General features: G+C 34.5%; 1 protein-coding gene across 1 annotated transcript in view; it reads left to right on the top strand.

Annotated features, from left to right (window-relative positions):
* The window catches only part of LOC138321347 (potassium channel subfamily T member 2-like), a 95,280-nt gene that overhangs the window by 39,937 nt on the left and 35,478 nt on the right, over nucleotides 1-19,865 (top strand). The window contains exons 3-6 of the mRNA XM_069264975.1: nucleotides 1,282-1,361; nucleotides 5,192-5,282; nucleotides 9,968-10,060; nucleotides 12,228-12,336. Of these exons, the coding sequence (XP_069121076.1) occupies nucleotides 1,282-1,361; nucleotides 5,192-5,282; nucleotides 9,968-10,060; nucleotides 12,228-12,336 (373 nt within the window). The remainder of the gene's footprint in view (nucleotides 1-1,281; nucleotides 1,362-5,191; nucleotides 5,283-9,967; nucleotides 10,061-12,227; nucleotides 12,337-19,865) is intronic.

Genomic DNA, 19,865 nt, shown 5'->3' with positions numbered 1-19,865 from the left:
GCTATTGATGAATGCTGCATGTTCTCTGCACATCTTTTCTTTGCATATAAACATGTGTAAATTCAAATTTTAGTATAATATTTTTTTTCAATTTCCAGATGGGCTGATGTTAATGCATTAATGCCACACTCTTTGTTTATATATGTACATGTGTCATTTATGACTTCCTCCAATATCAATTGTCTTTATCAATGTTTTCAGCATTTCACAGTGCTTTGAGGACTTCCGTCTTTGGGGCTATAAGTTTCTATCCATTATATGATTCTAAAATTATTATTGTATACCGTATTCGACCCAATAAGCGCCCAGGGCGCTTAAAAAATTGATAAAAATGAAAAGGTGCTAATAAGTAAAAAATTATTGCAAATTTATACCATTTTAGGTAGTTTTGGTCCTTATTTATGCCTATTTATCCCTTTTGAGGCCTCAAAAAGGGGGAGGGGCACTTATAGGGACATGGTAGCTTATTGGGTCAAATACGGTATATATATTCAATTTTTTGAAATATTTATAGACAGATCTTTACTAAAATGCAAATGCAAAATCTGTCTAGTTCCATACTCAAGTGACATCTTTATATCAGAAACATAACTCGGAACCGTTCATTAGAGACATTTTGATGTGTAGTTTCACTTTATTATATCATGAATAACTGATCAATAAAAGCCAGCAAACAACATCCCGGTAGGTATATCAAACAAGTGTCATGATTTAAGCATGGATTCATAACAAAGAAAATATATGCAAAGATTTGCATTTATAATGAAATTGGAAATGCATGGACATTCCATTACTTTATGTGATCGCTTTATTCAAGATAAAATTATGTAAATGTCAAATTGCAAAAATTAAATGTCTTCAAATAATGAATCATGGTAGTGCTATTGATATGAACTAACATTTAAAGCACCATTGTTTTTTCTCCAAATCAAATGCATTTTGTAGATCATTTGTTAACCATGTAATTTATGGCCTTTGTTAATTATAGCCTGTCAGATTTTTTGTGGCTTTTGTTTTTTTTCTTCCTTCAGCCAGCAGAAATCATGAGTTTAAGACAAATGTCTTACTACCAGAATAAGCTTGGAGATTTGATGTTCTTGTCTAGAACTGAAAAGGAAAATATTGATAGACATTCTGGAAGTAAGAGACCCGGGTGTTGATCTTGTGAACCTGTCCTTGTTGGTGATATTACATACTTAATTTCAATCATGTTTGCCATCAATTGGTAACCTGATTTTTGTAAAAGCTTTTACATAAGTTGATATGTTTTGTATTTTTCAGAGTGAGAGTTGAATTCTTCACAAATGAAAAGTCTCTGAAAGAAAGACTTCAGCTTTATTTCATTAAAAACCAAAGATCAAGTAAGTATGACATAGCCTTAATGATGATATTTGAATCTAAATCCAGTCAGCTTTAAACATAAAAGGATCGAAAATCATTATTAATTAAGGATTAACTTAAATAAACATAAAAAACGTATTCAAATCTATTCAAATTAATCCTTATAATTTAACTAAAGATAATCTCTTCAATATTCAAAATTCATTTTGGGACTCTTTTGTCTATGAAATCATTACGCCGTCATCTCATCCAATCAGAAGCAACATTACAAAAGGCGATGCCATTTTTTCCTTAATGGGCTGATAAAGTAAATTTTTAAGCCAATGAAAATGCTCATAACAAGCAAAATTGAATTATATATATATATAACTGTAAAAGAAATTGATGAATCCCAATATCACCAAGCAAGCTGGTCTTCGATTCACTCCCAGAGGGTGTTATAAGCATTATGCTAATATCTGAATATCACCTGATATGTTACCAAAAAGGTATCATTGTATCATTACCAAAAGGCTGAACAGCATGTCCAAATTGCCTAACATGAGGTCTAAAAAGATTGAACTTCTCACCTAAAAGTCCTAACACCTTGCCCAAATTCATATGTACAAAAATGTAAAACATCTTGCCCAAAAGTCCTCAAACATCATGCCTAAAAGCCTTATGCATTGTGCTGAGACGACCCAAAAGCCTAAAACATTGTGTTCAAAATACCTAAAACATTTTGTCCAAAAGGCCTAAAACATCTTGCCCAAAATGCCTAAAACAGCATGTCCAAAAGGCCTGAAACATCTTGCTCAAAAGGCCTAAAAACATCATGTTCCACAGAAATATGCCCAAATGGTCTTAACACATGTACGATGAAAGTAATGCCAGAAGTGTCTTGACATTATATGCAAAAATAGAATCTTGGCTTCATAATTGTCCAATGTCCAACTGTGATAACAAACTGTTTAATATGTTCTAATGACTGTTACATTGATAGTATAGCTATCATTGCCTGACAAATGTCCAGTAAACAGACACCAATATGGTATGTGAGATCAATAGATTAGTTTTAGCCTGTTCAGCCAACTACCCAATCAGATCACATTGATTACTGAGATTTCCTAATCTGTTTAGTTTTGTCATTCGATTGAAACTGTAAAAGTAAAAGTTGATAAAAATTGTGGTTTATCATGCATGAAATTTGCTTTATGTTTGTATGTTCAGTATATACTTTATTGTACAGACATAATGGGAACATGTTTCTGATTGCAACAATTGCTTTAACCAATAAGATTATGGTAATAATGATAATAGGAAATATTCTGTTCTGCAATATCAACAATAAAACAATGTTAAAGCTATTTCTAATTAAACCAATTCACAACATCTTTGGTTATTGTTACTAATATTCAAGACTAGTCAGTGCTTTTCAAAAACCGTACCCAGAGCTACCATTTAAGCACTTACAGTAGGAACAGCTATTTAGAAACAAAAAGCCATAGCTGCTATTTAGATACTTACAGTTGGAGCTGCCATTTAGGCACTTACAGTTGGAACTGCAATTTAAGACTCTTACTGTTGGAGCTACCATTTAGGCTTTTACAGTTGGAGCTGCCATTTGGGTATTTAGTTACAACTGGAACTGCCATTTAGTTACTTACAGTTAGAGCTATAAGTTTAGATGCTTACTGTTTGAGCTGTCACTTAGGTTCATAACACAGTGGCTGTGCAGGGATTCAAACTCTCACACGTCATCTAGCAGGCTCTTACCACTAGAGATCTGTGAGTTGTGAAAGAGCATGCAGTCACGCACAAGTTCGAGTCGCAACATTGACAGATCTTTTTCTAAAATAATTTTTTGGTATTGTCAAGTCTTAAAATAATTGCAATACATGTATATAAAGGTTTAGGAGATTTTATTGATGTGGCCCAAGATTTTGAATATGGCTATACCGATAGGTACAGGTTATAATAGTTCGTTGGTTTTTTGTCATAACAGTTATACAATGAGCTGTCTAGCCAGCCTGATTAGCTTATAATATACAGTTATTTCCAATGTTGGCCCTAGGGTGTAGGATTTTGTGCTAAATTCAATTGTGATATTTCATTTTATGTTGTCGGTGTTACTGTATCCCTGCTGTTGTATTAGCGAAGTACTGTTTTTTTTCTGTGTTTATCCAATATATATTCGTTAGGGATTTACTCCCACTTACAGTAAATAAATTGGGAATGAAGCTCCTTAAAGTCTCAGTCAGTATTTATTACAGAGAATTTACTCTCCCATACAATGTAATGGAATCATCTGTTTATTCTTAGCTTCTTTTCTTTTTCTATTGAAAATATGTCTTTATGTGCCTGCAAGGAGATGTCTTTTTTTCTGCCCCCACTATTAAACAGAATGGAGAATGGGGAGGGAGGATAAAGATTGTTACACATAGACATCCCTTTACATCAAGGTTCAATTCCACATGAAGGTAGTGACATTTATGTCTGGATATTTCTAGCCTTGAAATTTTCTGGTTATATCAGTAATAGTTACGATTGTTAAGATTATTTGCTTGATGTTCTTTTATATGGCAAATTTAACTACCGGTACACAAATACAATGTATTAAGTGGAAAGATCATATTTGTCATTTGTCAAGCTGAGCTGGCATTCATTTCCTTATAAAAGCTGACATAATCAAATCATTTCATCACATAGATTAATTGTGCAGAGCTCAAGTTGCAAAGTAATGTAAGATCAAATGTCTTCTGAAAATATCTTGTGTCATATTGATACCAATCTGCTTAATCCACTCTGATAGCAAAGAGTTCTAGGTGAAGTGTCTTATAGCACATGCATTGTTCCAAGGTGCTAAAACATCCAATACTCTCACTTGGTTTAATTTTCACATGACTGATTCAACCAAAGTGATTTTCATACTTCTACACAAAACTTGGCACCATCTTTACTTGAAGTCAATTATGGTAGATGTATCATAGATTTCAATAGCAAATTATAAGTGTCAGAATGCAGTACCGTATATATGTGTAGGCATATATCGCTAACAAATTGTCTGAAAATATGGAAGCAATCAAAATGCATTTGGGTATAGATAATTGGATTCTGTGTGATTTGTCCAATTGTCAGAGAAGTCCCTAAGTATTGATTATCATACTACAGCATTCTGATAGCTTCAGTAGAACAAACTATAATTTTCAATTGGAATATGGCATGTTTCTCAAGTATCAGGAGCTGTGATGGCCGAGTGGTTAAGATGTCTCGACATATTACAACAGCCCTCCATTTCTGGGTCGCAAGTTCTATTCCCATGTGGTGCAGTTGCCAGTTACTGACCGCTGGTCGGGGGTTTTCTCTGGTACTCCGGCTTTCCTTCACCAACAAACCTGGCACATCCTTACATGACCCTAGATGTTAATAGGACATTAAAATAATTAGACCCAAAACCTAAACTGCAGTACCAATTTTATCATGTTCTTATCCTGGGCTTTTCCAGGTCACATACAAGTACACAAGTTACTATATCATGTCATTAATGACTCAGACTAAAACTTAAAATTTATCTGAAATTCAACTGATGTAGATATGACTGGAATTCTAAATAAAAATCTGATACACAATTTAAAACCAAATAATGTTTGCCAGATGTTCCAGCTGTCAATCTAGATCTAATGCTTACATGCACAAGTGGTGGTTTTTTGGGTGTTTTTTTTTTTTGAGAAAATACCAAAAAGAATTACATTTGTTTTACAAAAATAAGATTAATTACCAGACTTCCATAAATGAAAAGTGCTATTAGTATTTCCAATGTATTTATAAGAATAACGTATTGGTCTAATGATTTTATTGTTTTATTCAACAGGTTTACGGATACGAATTTTTAACCTTGTGATCAAGTTGTTAACATGTGCTCTCTACATTGTACGAGTATCCATGGATGGTCTCTCCAAATGGTAAGTACTGAATGGTATCATCCTTTAACTGGCAGAGATAAGTATTTCATAGTTACAGTCGGCTGGCTGAGGTCCTGTGGAATCTGCTCTTTTATTTATACATAATGCTGCTGGCGTGGTTCAGGTGGATGAGCATTGAAGCCTTATTACTAGTAGTTTCCACAATGACTGTTCTACCGGGGTAGAATTTCTCATCATTAAGTCAGTCATACAGCTTAATTATTAGTCTACTGTGTCCTGAGGTAGATTATTTACTAGAAAGGGATAGTAGAATGTCTACTAGGTAGAATATCTACTAGATTAAGGTAGAATGTACTAGATCGGGGTAGAATGAATGTCTACTAGGTAGAATATCTACTAGATAAAGGTAGAATGTCTACTAGGAAGAATTTCTACTAGATTAAGGTAGAATGTCTACTAGATTAAGGTAGAATGTCTACTAGGTAGAATTTCTACTAGATTAAGGTAGAATGTCTACTAGATAGGGATCAAATGAATGTCTACTAGGTAGGGATCATCTACTAGATAAAGGTAGAATTTCTACTAGATAGGGATCGAATGAATGTCTACTAGGTAAAATATCTATTATATAAAGGTAGAATGTACTAGATTGGGGTATAATGAATGTCTACTAGGCAGAATATCTACTAGATAAAGGTAGAACATCTGCTAGATTGGGGTAGAATGAATGTCTACTAGGTAGAATATGTATTATATAAAGGTAGAATGTACTAGATAGGGATCGAATGAATGTCTACTAGGTAAAATATCTATTACATAAAGGTAGAATGTACTAGATCGGGATAGAATGAATGTCTACTAAGTAAAATATCTGCTAAATAAAAGTAGAATGTCTGCTAAATAGGGATAGAGTGAATGTCTACTAGGCAGAATATCTATTAGATAAAGGTAGAACATCTACTAGATTGGGGTAGAATGAATGTCTACTAGGTAGAATATGTATTATATAAAGGTAGAATGTACTAGATAGGGATCGAATGAATGTCTACTAGGTAGAATATCTACTAGATAAAGGTAGAATATCTACTAGATAGGGATCAAATGAATGTCTACTAGGTAAAATATCTATTACATAAAGGTAGAATGTACTAGATCGGGATAGAATGAATGTCTACTAAGTAAAATATCTGCTAAATAAAAGTAGAATGTCTGCTAAATAGGGATAGAGTGAATGTCTACTAGGCAGAATATCTACTAGATAAAGGTAGAACATCTGCTAGATTGGGGTAGAATGAATGTCTACTAGGTAGAATATCTATTAGATAAAGGTAGAATATCTACTAGATCGGGGTAGAATGAATGTCTACTAGATAGAATATCTACTAGATGAAGGTTAAATGTCTACTAGATCGGGGGTAGAATGAATTTCTACTAGATAGAATATCTACTAGATAAAGGTGGAATGTCTGCTAAATAGGGATCAAATGAATGTCTACCAAGGTAGAATATCTACTAGATAAAGGTTAAATGTCTACTAGATCGGGGTAGAATGAATATCTACAAGGTAGAATATCTACTAGATAAAGGTTAAATGTCTACAAGATCGGGGTAGAATGAATATCTACAAGGTAGAATATCTACTAGATAAAGGTTAAATGTCTACAAGATCGGGGTAGAATGAATATCTACAAGGTAGAATATCTACTAGATAAAGGTTAAATGTCTACAAGATCAGGTTAGAATGTCTAAATAATGTCTTCTAGGTAGAATATCTACTAAATAAAAGTAGAATGTCTACTAAATAAAGGTCAAATATCTATTAGGTTTGTAGCGAAGCTAAAAGATAACCATTACACTAATGTGTAACAAAAACCTGCTGAAGGTACAATGTCTACTAGATAGAGTTTCTGATTATTTCAGCAGTTGTTGTATGGATATATTGGATAGATTTTACTCTTTACCTTTTAGTTTTCAGATTGGATTTTCTGTAGCTTGTATCTTTATTACTGCAGATGCATTAGGCTTGTTGCTGACATCGGCACAAACATTAGACACAAATTTCTATCCACCGTGTTATTTTTATTTTTTAAACATTTTTGTGACCTTTTAGTGTGATTTTCCATCATTTGGTTTTGGTATCGGTATAATGCTGATAGTATGGATCCATTCGTGGTCTCATTCAATTCCACAAGTTTTATAGGCAGACATTTGGTAAATGAGAGGCGTTACATTAACAATTAACATGTGTTTATTATAGCCAGATAAGGCTTTGCTCTTAACATATCTGACATTTGCTTAAATACCACATATTTTAGGAACTTGTTTCACTGCAGACTCTTCACAGCACTAAGATACATTTGATAGTAAAAGGGTATCATCCAAGCAACAAATGTTGATATTTACAAATTGATATGCCTATGTTGCACTTTTTTATTATTTGAAAACTTCATCCTTGAAAAAAATATTTCAGTTGTATTCATTTATGCCAGCGCAAGAAGGCCAAAAAGATAAATTTTAAAAAAAAATTTCAAAGCTTAAATGATCAAGGCCAAGAGGCATTTTGTTTTTCAAGTCTACAACCGCAATGACATGACCATATCATCTAACAATTGCTGAATCAACCAAGTCTTCAACCCCAAAGTCATGACCATATATACTAACAATTGCTGTATCAACCAAGTCTTCAACCCCAAAGACATGACCATATATACTAACAATTGCTGTATCAACCAAGTCTTCAACCCCAAAGTCATGACCATATATACTAACAATTGCTGTATCAACCAAGTCTTCAACCCCAAAGTCATGACCATATATACTAACAATTGCTGTATCAACCAAGTCTTTCAACCCCAAAGTCATGACCATATATACTAACAATTGCTGTATCAACCAAGTCTTCAACCCCAAAGTCATGACCATATATACTAACAATTGCTGTATCAACCAAGTCTTCAACCCCAAAGTCATGACCATATATACTAACAATTGCTGTATCAACCAAGTCTTCAACCCCAAAGACATGACCATCTATTAGAATTGGCTGTACCAACCAAGTCTTCAACCCCAAAGTCATGACCATATATACTAACAATTGCTGTATCAACCAAGTCTTCAACCCCAAAGTCATGACCATATATACTAACAATTGCTGTATCAACCAAGTCTTCAACCCCAAAGTCATGACCATATATACTAACAATTGCTGTATCAACCAAAACTTCAACCCCAATGACATGACCATATATGAGACTTGAAGGCATTTAAGCCATGGGGTTATGTCTGAGTGAAAACATGCAATGACAATGTGGGACTTGAAGACTCTAGATGGTGTCCATAAATGTCAAGGTTGTCATTTGGTGTTTTCAATTTTGCAACTATGTCTGGAAAAATAAACCTATGAAATAGAATAGTTATTAATGGGGATTTACTATGTTGTATTAAATAAGGATAGTGTTTGAATATTACCCAGATCATTCCTTTACCTTAGCTTTTGTATTCAATATCAACAATACCCTGGTAGTAAATAAAGGATTTAAGTAGAATGATAGGACATCAAGCATCATGTCCTCTATCTAGAGCATTATGTATATGTATGTATGAATGAGGATACTTGATACATCTACAAATAATACTTGTATCCTCGTTATTCCTAGAAATTAGGTTAAAGACCGTTTTAACAAGCTGTTGATAAGGCTGTGACTACCCAGATCGGTATCCTATGTAAATGCTGTAAATGGTAGGACTTTCACGTCTGATAGATGATTATTGATTTTGTGAAAAGTTGTCACATTATCACTTCAGTTTCTATAGGACTGGGAATCTGTTTTACTGGTGAATGGAGAATCTCGATAGCTGCCTACCAAAGGCTTGACATTACCAACCTGCTACCAACTCATACTTAGCTGAAGGCAATACAAATCAACACAGCTCTGTGCCTTTATAAACCTTGCTGTATTTACTTGTAATTTTGTGTCCAACTTTACACATTATGTGTATCATTTGGGGTGAAGTAATTGCCCCTTTTCTCTGAGTATTCAGCACAATTTATTTTCCTGTATCTTTGTTTTCAACTCCTCAATTAATCTTACTTTATTTCTCTATTTAAATAACTTTGCATCCATCTTCTGTTTTCATTTTTTCCCATATCTTCTTGATCAACCGAAACTGTCAGCTCTTCAACATTGGCTTTGATTAATTTAGTTATTCTGATAATGAGGAAGAAGTGGCTAAAATAGATCTGTGTCAGACATGGGTGTAAATGTACTTATAATAGAAATAATAGGTGGCCGTTTCTCAGACTTAAAGCCTCATATTCCTTTTATTGTAGGATCAATTGTGGTCATTTTGTCTGCAGTCAATCAATCCTTCAACAAGTATTGTTACTGTAACTGTATGGATAATATGAAATTTCATAAGTAGATTCCCATTAAATCACTTGAGCATTTTTTGATGATCTGATCTGAAGCCTGATGATAAGACAACATTTCTGATAGATGGCCATTTTACTAATATTGTATTTTAATGTCTTGTTTGCCCATGAAGTATTTCTAAGAAAGGAAAATAAAAAATATACAGAAAAATTGAAATAAACAAAAAAGGAATAATGAAAAATACTATGAATTCTAATTTTTGTATGACAATATGCAAATATGCTTTGATATATCCTTTGAATACGACTTGTTCATGCTTATGATTTTCTGTTTCTTTGTTGTGTGTACCAGCCACGAGTTTCCCAATGGGACGATCGTTCAGACCCAGGACTGTTGGACACCGGTTGATGCTGACCGATTCCAAGAAAATCCATCAATTAACTGGTAAGTTAACACTGGGGCCAGATAAGGGAGAACTGAAACATATTGGTCCGTTAAAGTGATGTATTAACTGTACAGTAGACATTTACATTGCTAACACCATGATGTATTCTCCAAGGCTGGAAGATTGACATACTTGTTTATTTCCTATGACAAAATGTCCTGCTGTGAATCTGTATTCCATTTACTGTATAAAATACAAAACAGGTTCTTGAGGATGTAGTCGCTCACTCTCTGGCTCTGTGGGTCACACAGCAGGTGTATGATGCTGTGAGGTACCCAGCGCCATAATGAATTAGAATTAAACAGGGCCTCTCATTGGCTATTGCGGGGCGACTGAAAGGCAACACTATGGTCAGTGGGAGTTGTAGCTCTGACAACGAACAAACTGTCAGAAATCCTCTGTCCAATTGTTTTATAAATATCAGATAACATATTTTGACTCAACTGCAATCACAGAAATCAAAGATTCATTTCTTCCAAATCAGTTGGAGAAATGTGAATTTATTTACTATGGAAAAGACTGTTGTGACTGAGACTTATATAGTGGTGATATGTTTGATAATACTGATTAAAAAGATGTGACAGTCTTCTTTTTTGAAGGATTTTTGTTTTATGGAAAAAGGAAAAAGTTCATCATCTTTATTTAAAGATGCTCCACCGCCGACATATGGTATTTTTTGACTATCAAAAACAGGAGCAGACGATTTAGTATTTTTCTTCAGTTACAAAAGTTAGGTACTTTACGCCATTACAAACATTGAAAAGTTTGAGCTTCTAATTTTACTTCAAGTTAAAAATATGAAAAATAATTAATTGCATCTTGTGTGGCACTATATCCTATATGGAATGAAGTACTGATTGCGCATGCACCAAAGGCAAAATTAATCATTTTACATTATTTTTTGTGTTAATTAGACATATATTATAACATGATAAAAACACCAATTTTTGTTCAAATAATGAATATCATTTATGCTCTGTCGGAGGTGGAGCATCTTTAAGGCTCTGCAAATTCCCAATAATTCCAAGGACTTTTTTTAGATGACCTATTATAATTTCCATTCTTTCATATATGGTCTTTCTGAGTACCGTTTTTCTGACTTATTCTAATACCATAATTGTTCTAATAATATAAAGCATCCATATCCTTGTAAAAATTCTCCTCATTTTCTATTGGGTAACAGAATGGCTTTAAAGTTGTATGGTCTATAACTTTTGGTCATAGTGAAAACTGTTTAAGTGTTATACATATTTTTCTTCGTCTGCCTGAGGTTTAAACTTTCTAATTTTACCACTTTTTATAAAGTTGCAGCACTGGGAGTATCTTTAATTATAAAAGTAAAAAATCTTTTTAACGTGTACACGTGAAAAATAGCTCGAAAGATGCCGAATCATTCCGAACTCTTCCGAACATTGTCGCGACAATCTCGAAGTAAAACGAGAGTTGTGAAACAAAGAGGAAATATCAACAATTTTTCATAAACAAAACATGTGGTCGACCTCATCAGACTCTATCTACAAAGAATAATAATGCTCGCACATTACAATATTTGATACACACAACATTTTACGGTAAATGTGTAAATTGGATGTTTCAAATACTGAATCTGTGGACATATACCAGCATGATTTGCTCATATAGGCCAGAAGGAAAACGTAAACAAACACATGTGTGCTTACGCTAGTTACCTGGCTCACCACGTGCAGGTCGTGTCGAACGTGCAGTCACGTGATACGATTTAGGAATCCGATAAATGTCACTGAACATGGCAGTGATTGAAGGCGCTTTATTTAAAACTAGGAATATATGATTCCTAGATATTTCGGCTCTCTTATAGGCTGACATATGCTTTTAGGGAGCTAAATCATCAAGTTACATGTCAATTATTTGACGTGTCAGTGTTCTAGTAATATAAAGCATCCATATCCTTGTAAAAATTCTCCTCATTTTCTATTGGTACAGAATGGCTTTAATTCAGAACACCATTTCATATATTTACTTTTTTGTTCACATTGATATCTATCTAATCAAATTGTGTCCAGATTACACAAATATCTTTAAATCCTGTAGTGTGTACTGGGTCAGATAAAGTAATGCCGGATCAGGAATATGTAGTGTTACATTTCAATTGTGATTTAGTTTGAATGTTTTAACTCTTGTTGACAGGAATAGGATCCTTTGGGTCAATCGGTCAAGTGGCCTCTGGATTATCCAGGTGACGGTGGCTGGAATCAGCCTATTGGAGACCATTCTTGTCCAGTATCTTAGTTATAAGGTAGGTCATCACTTATTAATCGGTGCAATAGTGAGACTCTAGATCTTGCCCCTTGATAATGCTATCTCGCTCATAAACATATATATTTCTTCTAAATACAACATTTCTTTGTGCAAGTTGCAAGAATTTATGGGGAATATTTTGCATTGAAATTGTCTCCTTCATACATCAATTTTGGGACTCCCTCGACATCATTTTTTCCCAAATTTTTCGATGCGCAAAATGTACTGATAGTAGATTTTTTTCAGCATTTTCAGCCCTTAAAAAGTACCTGTGCAAATTACACAAGATTTTATCATAGGTCTGTCTCCCAAAACATGCATGCATGTAGGCCTCCTTAAATTACCCTGACTGTCAATAGGACATTAATTTAATCAAGAAACTAACCAACAGATTTTTTTATATGAAAGATAAGTGTGAAATAACCCCATATGTGACCACATCCTGTCTTAAACTTGTGATTCTATAAACTGGGACACCCTGCTACTCGAACTCAAAGAGACATTTTAGTGAAAACGAGGAGAAAAAAAACCATCAACCAGCGGTCAGTTCCTGGTAATTGCCAAACTCACGATCCTTAGGTAAAAGGCTCGTGGTTATATGTTAGAAACATCTTCATTACTCGGCTACAAAATCAGAACTGATGGCACCCTGGAAGAGCTTGTTCCAATCGGCGTACCCTTGCACCGCCCTGCAGGTAGGGCGTTAGAATTGTACCTGCTGCCCCTATTGCATGATCGTAAAAGGCGACTAAATTTAGGATCTTATCTTTTCTCTTCTTCCTAACTGACTTTATCTTTCCTAATGTCTCCGTTGGCACCGCCTCACTTTTGGCCTTGAGTTGAGTGTTCGCCTCTGTAAGGAAGGCTCTGGGTTCTGTCCCCTGGCCGAGACACACCAAAGTCTTTAAAAGTGGTAGTTTCTGCTCCTGCTTAGCGCTCAGCATACAGGGAGTGGGACGACTGGTTTGCCTGTTGTCAGTATAATGTGACCGGGTGGGGTGTGTTGCTTGGTGTCTTCAGAAAAAGAGATCAATGAATAAAAATGTGGGTATAGAAAAGTGTAAAATTGAACTATTAAGTAGTTGTTAGGAGTATATATGTGTTAGAGCTCTTTCTAGTGATGTCTCTCTCAACGTAGGTCAGGATAACTTGAGACATAAAGGAAATTCCTACTAATCTGAGCTAGTTAGACACCTGGCTTAGATGCAATTTCTGAAAAGCTCATGTACCTGAACCAACATCCTACATCTGATAAAAAGCAGTTGGTTGTTACCAAATGTGGTCTGAAGCATCCTGAGGTGAGGTAGGTTGGAGACAACTTGGAGGGTTTTTATTAATAACAGATTAGGTTGAATAGTTCACCTGATCAAGAAGAATCCATATATAGTCCTACGTGTGTTTGATAAGATTATTAGGGCAGGGTGACAGTATTGATTAAAGAATCATATGAATGCTGATATAATTCTGTCACATAATCTAGTCGTCTTAAAAATAAATCCGTAACCATGGTAACCTAAGTGATTTTTGTCATATGATGAATTAATACAGAACTTCTGAGTTTGGTAACAGAATATGTGAAAGAATTAATAGGTCAAAATTAATCAGGTATTTGATGTCGGTGAAGTAACAGGATGTGTTCGGGTATAAATATTAATCAAGTTCTTACTATGATGCTACAGTGTTTAATGCGAAATATTTATTTCTGAAATAGGTAGACCAGAGCAAGGTATCAAATAATTTGAGGAAGAGAACAGTATGCCAGGTTATAGTGAAAGGATCAGGATTATGTCCTGCTGGATGTAAATTGAGAAGATTAGTGTGGAAGGAAATAGGCTAGAAGTTCAGGGTTAATATGTATGTAAAGGAGGGAAACATTAAAAGGCTAGAAGTTCAGGGTTAATATGTATGTAAAGGAGGGCAACATTAAAAGGCTAGAAGTTCAGGGTTAATATGTATGTAAAGGAGGGCAACGTACATTAAAAGGCTAGAAGTTCAGGGTTAATATGTATGTAAAGGAGGGCAACATTAAAAGGCTAGAAGTTCAGGGTTAATATGTATGTAAAGGAGGGCAACATTAAAAGGCTAGAAGTTCAGGGTTAATATGTATGTAAAGGAGGGCAACATTAAAAGGCTAGAAGTTCAGGGTTAATATGTATGTAAAGGAGGGCAACATTAAAAGGCTAGAAGTTCAGGGTTAATATGTATGTAAAGGAGGGCAAACATTAAAAGGCTAGAAGTTCAGGGTTAATATGTATGTAAAGGAGGGCAACATTAAAAGGCTAGAAGTTCAGGGTTAATATGTATGTAAAGGAGGGCAACATTAAAAGGCTAGAAGTTCAGGGTTAATATGTATGTAAAGGAGGGCAACATTAAAAGGCTAGAAGTTCAGGGTTAATATGTATGTAAAGGAGGGCAACATTAAAAGGCTAGAAGTTCAGGGTTAATATGTATGTAAAGGAGGGCAACATTAAAAGGCTAGAAGTTCAGGGTTAATATGTATGTAAAGGAGGGCAACATTAAAAGGCTAGAAGTTCAGGGTTAATATGTATGTAAAGGAGGGCAACATTAAAAGGCTAGAAGTTCAGGGTTAATATGTATGTAAAGGAGGGCAACATTAAAAGGCTAGAAGTTCAGGGTTAATATGTATGTAAAGGAGGGCAACATTAAAAGGCTAGAAGTTCAGGGTTAATATGTATGTAAAGGAGGGAAACATTAAAAGGCTAGAAGTTCAGGGTTAATATGTATGTAAAGGAGGGCAACATTAAAAGGCTAGAAGTTCAGGGTTAATATGTATGTAAAGGAGGGCAACATTAAAAGGCTAGAAGTTCAGGGTTAATATGTATGTAAAGGAGGGAAACATTAAAAGGCTAGAAGTTCAGGGTTAATATGTATGTAAAGGAGGGAAAGGAAATAGGCTAGAAGTTCAGGGTTAATATGTATGTAAAGGAGGGCAACATTAAAAGGCTAGAAGTTCAGGGTTAATATGTATGTAAAGGAGGGCAACATTAAAAGGCTAGAAGTTCAGGGTTAATATGTATGTATGAGAGGGAGAACATGTAAGAAGTTCAGGGTTATATTTATGTAAAGGAGGGCAACATTAAAAAAGGGGGCAACTAAAAGGCTAAAAGTTCAGGGTTAATATGTATGTAAAGGAGGGCAACATTAAAAGGCTAGAAGTTCAGGTTAATAATGTAAAGGAGGGCAACATAAAAGTAAAGTTCAGGGTTAATATGTATGTAAAGGAGGGCAACATTAAAAGGCTAGAAGTTCAGGGTTAATATGTATGTAAAGGAGGGCAACATTAAAAGGCTAGAAGTTCAGGGTTAATATGTATGTAAAGGAGGGCAACATTAAAAGGCTAGAAGTTCAGGGTTAATATGTATGTAAAGGAGGGCAACATTAAAAGGCTAGAAGTTCAGGGTTAATATGTATGTAAAGGAGGGCAACATTAAAAGGCTAGAAGTTCAGGGTTAATATGTATGTAAAGGAGGGCAACATTAAAAGGCTAGAAGTTCAGGGTTAATATGTATGTAAAGGAGGGCAACATTAAAAGGCTAGAAGTTCAGGGTTAATATGTATGTAAAGGAGGGCAACATTAAAAGGCTAGAAGTTCAGGGTTAATATGTATGTAAAGGAGGGCAACATTAAAAGGCTAGAAGTTCAGGGTTAATATGTATGTAAAGGAGGGAAACATTAAAAGGCTAGAAGTTCAGGGTTAATATGTATGTAAAGGAGGGAAACATTAAAAGGCTAGAAGTTCAGGGTTAATATGTATGTAAAGGAGGGCAACATTAAAGGTTAAGAGGTGAAATATCAATTGAAAAAATATGACAGTAAAGTAAAAGTGGACTAGATTTCAGACAGAACTACGAGAGAGGGGTTAAATAATGGATGATAAGGATTGAAAAAAGGAATAACAAGATGTAAAGAAAAAAGGACATCTAGGATTGTAGATAGAATTATGAGAGGGAAGGAAACTGAGGATATCAGGATTAAAATATATCTTTCTAAATTATTGAAGGGATTTAGGGAAAAATGTATCTTAACCATATAATTTTGGGTGAGATACATAGTGCTGAAGCGGTAAATCCTAAACCTAATGTACTTAGGAATATCGGTGAGTGATACTGCTGGCCCTTTAGGCCACTTGTTTATGAATGAAAGCAGAGGTGGATGGGGATATGACGGTGTAATGTTTGTTATGTCATTTGAGGTATGTTAATACTCTGTAACTCAATCTATTGTCTACTGCATACCATTAATCCAATGAAGATATGTAGACTTTCTAACATCTGAAACATAAAATTACAATAAAACCATTATTTCTAGATTATTGCAGCATATAGCCAACACTTGCAGTTTCTGGTATTTTTTTCCAAGAACAATAAAGCTGAAAATGCAGTTACAGTACACTCTGAGTCTGTGTTATAATTGTATAATTTGTTTAACAATGAATAATAAAATATAAATGCAAATACTTTGGAACCAGCATGTCTGTAACTCCATATGGTCTTAGTCATACAGTTATCAAGCCAGGATGTTAATATTTACATTGTATGAATAATTCAGAGCAATCAACATTGGGACTTCATACAAGACCGAACTTGTAGGAAATATAAAATGTCAAAAACAAATTTTTTGGGGGAAAAAATTATCGAGAGGGAAGTATATTCAAATGTTATTGATCTTGATTAATTTATGGATGATTTCTTGTGTTGTCCTAAGAGTTTGTGAGGCAAATAATACCAAAAGTAAACAACTGTATCCTCTCCCCCAATATAGAGGTATGAACTCAGGCCCTCACTTAACTCCTAACCAATCAGGGAGAAGAGAAGCTTTCTGCAGGAGAACAGAATTAAATGTTGTTACTTACAGTAGCTTAAGTATTTTTCAGGAATTTTAACTCTGCTGGAAAAGGCTCCTCAATTTTTTAGGGGTTTAAGATCTCGAGTATAATACAGTGCTTTTGGAGTAACGGTGAACACCATTCATCAGTCCCAATATTTATGAAACAATTAACATTGGACCTAAAAACTACAGAGTAATGACGCAAAAGTCACATTCCATATTAAATAAGCATTTGAAACTTTAATGCACAATGTTGATTGTGTAAACAAGATCTATTTGGCTAACACATTACAGAGAATGTCTATTGTCCAATGCATATCTTTCCCAAAGTTTTTAAAGCCAGTTAGTATGTAATAAAATTTCAGCTGTGGTATCAAAGTTAGCTTTTAGATAATCATATTTAGTATAGTTTTATGTTCTTTTTAAAGTGCATGAACAAAACACTGCTAACAGCTCATTTGTAATAGCTTTCAAAGTATTATTTGAAAACAGGATTTCCATTGCAATTTGGCAGGGACCATTTTGATGCTATGTTGAAGTAAATTTGATTCGCTAAAATTTCATATACCACACAGAGCTTTTTAGGTCTCCTGAGAATATCCAGACTCAATGAGAGATGGGGGTTTCTTGCACCAAATCTGTTATGGAAAAGTACATAATCATGGATATTTAGGGAATAAAATGTATTAGTAGGATGGTGTGTTATTGTCTGATTTGGTGGTTCCAATTAAGACCAAAGAAATCAGGGCATATAACCATATATCTACTGAGACCTATATACACTTGTGTTTGGTGTTAGCCTGGAACATTTTGGCTGTAATGAGTCCAATCCCTATGGATATAAGTAATTAAAACTAGAGGTTAGACGTGGGCTTAAGTAGAGAGACCAAGTCAGACAAGCACCTCAGGGCTTTTACTGCTGTCCTCTTCAGCTTGACAGACAGAGGAAACCAATCATATTGTAAATAACTAGCTCTGATTATCCCCTAGCTCTACCTGGCTGACATTTGAGTTACTGAAGAAGATTTGTTCAATGTTAGTATCTATAAAACAAAATGATAAATGAGAAGCTTTTTAAAACAATTATCATTAGAGTTTAATTTGTAATTAAAAAGAATGTTTAAGCAAAGAGTTAGAACCAAGCGAGATGTAATGAAGTGAATAAAACAGGAAAGGCAGAGCAAAGGCCATTTAAGATGTTTGATGACTGTATTGCAAGGATCAAGGTAAGAGATTAGTAAGGACAAAATGTCTGGTTAAAAGTTAGCAAGGGAACAGAATAACAAGGTCCAAAAGTCTGGTTAAAAGTTAGAGAACAGAATAACAAGGTAGCAAAGGACCAAAAGTCTGGTTAAAAGTTAGGGAACAGAATAACAAGGACCAAAAGTCTGGTTAAAAATTAGGAACAGAATAACAAGGACCAAAAGTCTGGTTTAAAAGTTAGGGAACAGAATAACAAGGACCAAAAGTCTGGTTAAAAGTTAGGGAACAGAATAACCAAATTAAAAGCAGAATAAGGACCAAAAGTCTGGTTAAAAGTTTAGGGAACAGAATAACAAGGACCAAAAGTCTGGTTAAAAGTTAGGGAACAGATAACAAGGACCAAAAGTCTGGTTAAAGTATAATAGAACAGAATAAAAAGTCTGGTTAAAATAGACAGAATAACAAGGACCAAAAGTCTGGTTAAAAGTTAGAGAACAGAATAACAAGGCCAAAAGTTGGTTAAAAGTAAGGGAACAGAATAACAAGGACCAAAAGTCTGGTTAAAAATTAGGGAACAGAATAACAAGGACCAAAAGTCTGGTTAAAAATTAGAGAACACAGAATAACAAGGACCAAAAGTCTGGTTAAAAATTAGAGAACAGAATAACAAGGACCAAAAGTCTGGTTAAAAATTAGGGAACAGAATAACAAGGACCAAAAGTCTGGTTAAAAATTAGGGAACAGAATAACAAGGACCAAAAGTCTGGTTAAAAATTAGGGAACAGAATAACAAGGACCAAAAGTCTGGTTAAAAGTTAGGGAACAGAATAACAAGGACCAAAAGTCTGGTTAAAAATTAGGGAACAGAATAACAAGGACCAAAAGTCTGGTTAAAAGTTAGGGAACAGAATAACAAGGACCAAAAGTTTGGTTAAAAGTTAGGAACAGAATAACAAGGACCAAAATGTCTGGTTAAAAGTTAGAGAACAGAATAACAAGGACCAAAAGTCTGGTTAAAAGTTAGGGAACAGAATAACAAGGACCAAAATTCTGGTTAAAAATAGGGAACAGAATAACAAGGACCAAAAGTCTGGCTAAAAGTTAGGGAACAGAATAACAAGGACCAAAAGTCTGGCTAAAAGTTAGGGAACAGAATAACAAGGACCAAAAGTCTGGTTAAAAATTAGAGAACAGAATAACAAGGACCAAAAGTCTGGTTAAAAGTTAGGGAACAGAATATTAATAGCAAGGACCAAAAGTCTGGCTAGAAGTTAGGGAACAGAATATTAATAGCAAGGACCAAAAGTCTGGTTAAAAATTAGGGAACAGAATAACAAGGACCAAAAGTCTGGTTAGAAGTTAGGGAACAGAATAACAAGGACCAAAAGTCTGGTTAAAAGTTAGGGAACAGAATAACAAGGACCAAAAGTCTGGTTAAAAGTTAGGGAACAGAATAACATAGCAAGGACCAAAAGT

Source organism: Argopecten irradians, chromosome 4 (assembly GCF_041381155.1).
Source record: "Argopecten irradians isolate NY chromosome 4, Ai_NY, whole genome shotgun sequence".
Taxonomy (NCBI): Eukaryota; Metazoa; Mollusca; class Bivalvia; order Pectinida; family Pectinidae; genus Argopecten; species Argopecten irradians.
Note: the sequence above shows the minus strand (reverse complement) of the source record. Positions and strands in the feature narration are given on the sequence as shown.